General features: G+C 34.3%; 1 protein-coding gene across 1 annotated transcript; it reads right to left on the bottom strand.

The window, feature by feature from the left end:
- Positions 1-259: 259 nt before the first annotated feature.
- Positions 260-1,189, bottom strand: LOC122687311 (olfactory receptor 5K3-like). The gene has a single exon (XM_043892661.1). It carries the CDS (start codon positions 1,187-1,189, stop codon positions 260-262), a length of 930 nt encoding a protein of 309 aa, XP_043748596.1.
- Between the last annotated feature and the right edge of the window lie 2,201 nt (positions 1,190-3,390).

The following is a 3,390-nucleotide window of genomic DNA, read 5'->3' as shown; positions in this document are numbered from 1 at the left end:
CCTGACATAATCTGTGACCTCAAGAATAATTATTTAGTTTATCTGAGATGGAACCTAGTCACTTATATTTTGAAATACATTGCAGCAGAATCTCTCCTTTCTTAACTTGTTTGCATGACTTATACAACATCATGTTTAAGTAATTTAATATTTTCCATGCAAAATTGTCATTTACCACTTTTTCAATATTGCTTGATTTTGAAAATAAAGTTTTATCAAATTAAAATCAGTTGTCCCTATGGAATGATATTTTAGAATCTTATGATGTTTTCTTCATAATTTTTTTCATAACATTTATTACTTCCTTATTTCTTAGACTATAAATGAAAGGATTTAACAAAGGGATAACTAGTGTATAAAAAATAGCAAGAGGTATATCTTTATCTGTGTCATTAACTGAATTTGGTCTGATATACATGAAGAGAAGGGAACCGTAGAACATTGAGACGGAGAGAAAGTGGGATGCACAGGTGGATAGGGCTTTGCCTTTTCCTTCTTTGGTTTTCATCTTAAAAATCGTGAAAAGGATGAGGAGATAAGAGATTATTACTATGATAATAGAGAATACTTGAACTGACCCTGAAAAGATAAATATCATTAATTCATTGATATAAGGGTCAGCACAGGAGAGTCTGTATAATGGAAGAACATCACAAAAGAAGTGGTTGATTTGATGAGACCTGCAGAAAGTTAGCCTAAACAAAAATCCAATGTGAATCATGGAATGTAGGTTTCCAGCTGTGTAGGCCCCCATGGTCATCTGAACGCAGAGTTTCTTTGACATCATGGTATGGTACTGCAGTGGTTTGCATATGGCCACATAGCGGTCATAGGCCATTGCTGCCAGGAGAAAGCAATCTGCAGTTTCAGCAAGGCAGAGAAAGTAAAATTGTGCCATGCATTCATAGAGGGAAATCATTCTGTCTTTGGAAAAAAAGTTCTGTAGCATCTTGGGGGTAATGGCACTGGAGCAACAGGAATCCATCAGAGCGAGGTTTCCCAGGAAGATGTACATTGGTGTGTGAAGACGATGCTCTGTGACTATCAATGCCACCAGGCCAAGATTCCCCACCATGGTGATCAGATAGATGGTAAGGAAGACCAGGAACAGAAGGGGCTTCAGCTCTGGGTGATCTGTAAATCCTGTCAGGGTAAATTCAGTTGCCAAGGAGAGGTTATCCTCTGTCATCTCTACTGTTGTCTGTTGAGATAGGAATTATGGAGAGATAAGATTCCAATGTAGAATGTGTATAACTTTCCTTTTAATATTTTTTTTAATAAGGAGAAAGCTTCTCCTGCTGTCTTGTGATACAAGGACACAAACTTCTAGGGAATATTCATCTCCAAAATGTGTCAGTGCCTATGACCTCAACTCTGAAACTCAACATTCACATGGCTATTTGGTAATCACAGGGGGGATGCTAACAGTGGAAAAGGTTTGTCTTTATGAATTTATGGAAGTATGGTGTACAAATCTAGGTACTCATATTTGCTTCATTTTGCCCATAAAGTTTGTTTTATATTAGGCTTTAAAAATGAATTTAAAATTACTTTTTCTATATATAGAAACTTTTTAAAATTAAATTTCATATACTCTCCCAGTGGAATAGATATTTTAAAATAGCTTAGAATAGAGGTGTTAATTTATGTCTTAAGAATTGTTTGAAGATTACTAAGGATTATTGAGAGAACTGTTCAGTTTTAAAGAAAGTAAACTCAGACAGCTAAGGAGTAAAACAAGAATTGATTATCACCTCTTTATCCCTTTTCTCAGCTTCATACCCATTTTCATAAGCACTGACTGTCCATGTCGTTATTCCTATTTCTAAGATATCTGCATCCTTTTCTCCTTCATCTAAAGCATGGTTTGTATATACTACTACTTAATAAAGTTAACCAGATCCCCCGATCACACTAATTTTCACCTTCTGGACTCTCCATCACGTCTTGTATACCCAACACAATCTTTGATAACATATCTAATTGACATTGCATTTTTCATAAGTGTGTACAATTAACTTATTGTATAGTAGACATTTTGAGGTTAGCTGTAACTTATGCTTCTTATAGCAGCTGTACAGTACAAAAGCAGAAAGAACAGTATTGATTCTAGTCCTGCTTCCCTCCCAGTGACCTGGGATGGATGAACTTGTTTCCAGGGTCCTACCACTGATCCTTAATAACGTCTTTGGTGGTACTTACAGTGATCCTTAGTAAACTCTTCTGCAGGTTGAGAAGATTCTACAAGGAGAATTATCCAAAACTCATCATTTAAAAATTAAGATTAATATCTAAAATATGTGAAAACTCATACAGCTCAATAATAAAAGTATAGACATTCAGATTAAAAGATGGGCAGAGGAACTACCAAGATAATTTTACAAAAGACATCCAAATGGTCAACAGACACATGAAAAGATGGTCGACATCACTAATCATTAGAGAAATGCAAATCAAAAACCGTGATATATTACCTCACACATTTCAGAATGCGTATCATCAAGAAGATGAGAGATAACCATTGTTGCCTAGATTGTGGAGAACAGAGAATGTGGCAAGAACTTTGTTGGTGGAAATGTAAATTGGTTCAGCCACTGTGGATGCCAGCATGGAGTTTCCTCAGATAATTCAAAATAGAACTACCATGTAATCCCACAATTGCGCTTCTGTATATATACTCTAAGAAAATGAAAACAAATTATGAAAGGGATATATGCAGTCTTATATTTCTAGTTACAGTAGCTAAAATACAGAAACATCTGTGTATCTGTCTAAGGATGAATGGATAGAAGTGAAAGGGCATTCAGACTTGAGAAAGAAGGATATCCTTCAATTTTACAGCATCGTGGATTGACTTTGGGGACATTATGCCAAGTTATATAAGTCAGAGAAAGACAAAAACTGTAAGATATAGTTTAAATGTGCATCTAAAAAAACAAAACATGAAAACAGAGTAAAATAGTGGTTATTGGGGGCTCTGGGAGATGAAGAAACAGGAAAGGTATTCTTTATTGGTACAAACTTGAAATTAACAGATAAGTGAGATCTTATCTGAATTTGACAGATAAGATCTAGTACACACTACAGTGAATATAAACAATATTTTACTATAATCATCTAAACCACTGAGAGACTAGATGTCAATGATTTCTGCCACAAAAATGAAAATTATGTGACGTTATAGAGAGCTAACATTCTGCAGTTGCAATCAATTACTAGTTTTTCAAATCAACATGTTATAAGCATTAAACTTACACAATGTATGTCAAATATATTTCAGTTATATATATATATATGTATATATATATATATATAATAAGAACTTTCAGGTATCTTTTATCTGAGTTGACTCACCTACTATTTTGTTTTGCTTCTAAAAATTTATATAAG

The sequence above is a fragment of the Cervus elaphus genome, chromosome 31 (genome assembly GCF_910594005.1).
Source record: "Cervus elaphus chromosome 31, mCerEla1.1, whole genome shotgun sequence".
Lineage (NCBI taxonomy): Eukaryota > Metazoa > Chordata > Mammalia > Artiodactyla > Cervidae > Cervus > Cervus elaphus.
This window is presented reverse-complemented; position numbering and strand designations above follow the sequence as displayed.

Coding starts and splice junctions, on each gene's coding strand:
- LOC122687311 (XM_043892661.1), bottom strand. CDS start 1,189: ATGACAGAGGATAACCTCTCCTTGGCAACTGAATTTACCCTGACAGGA.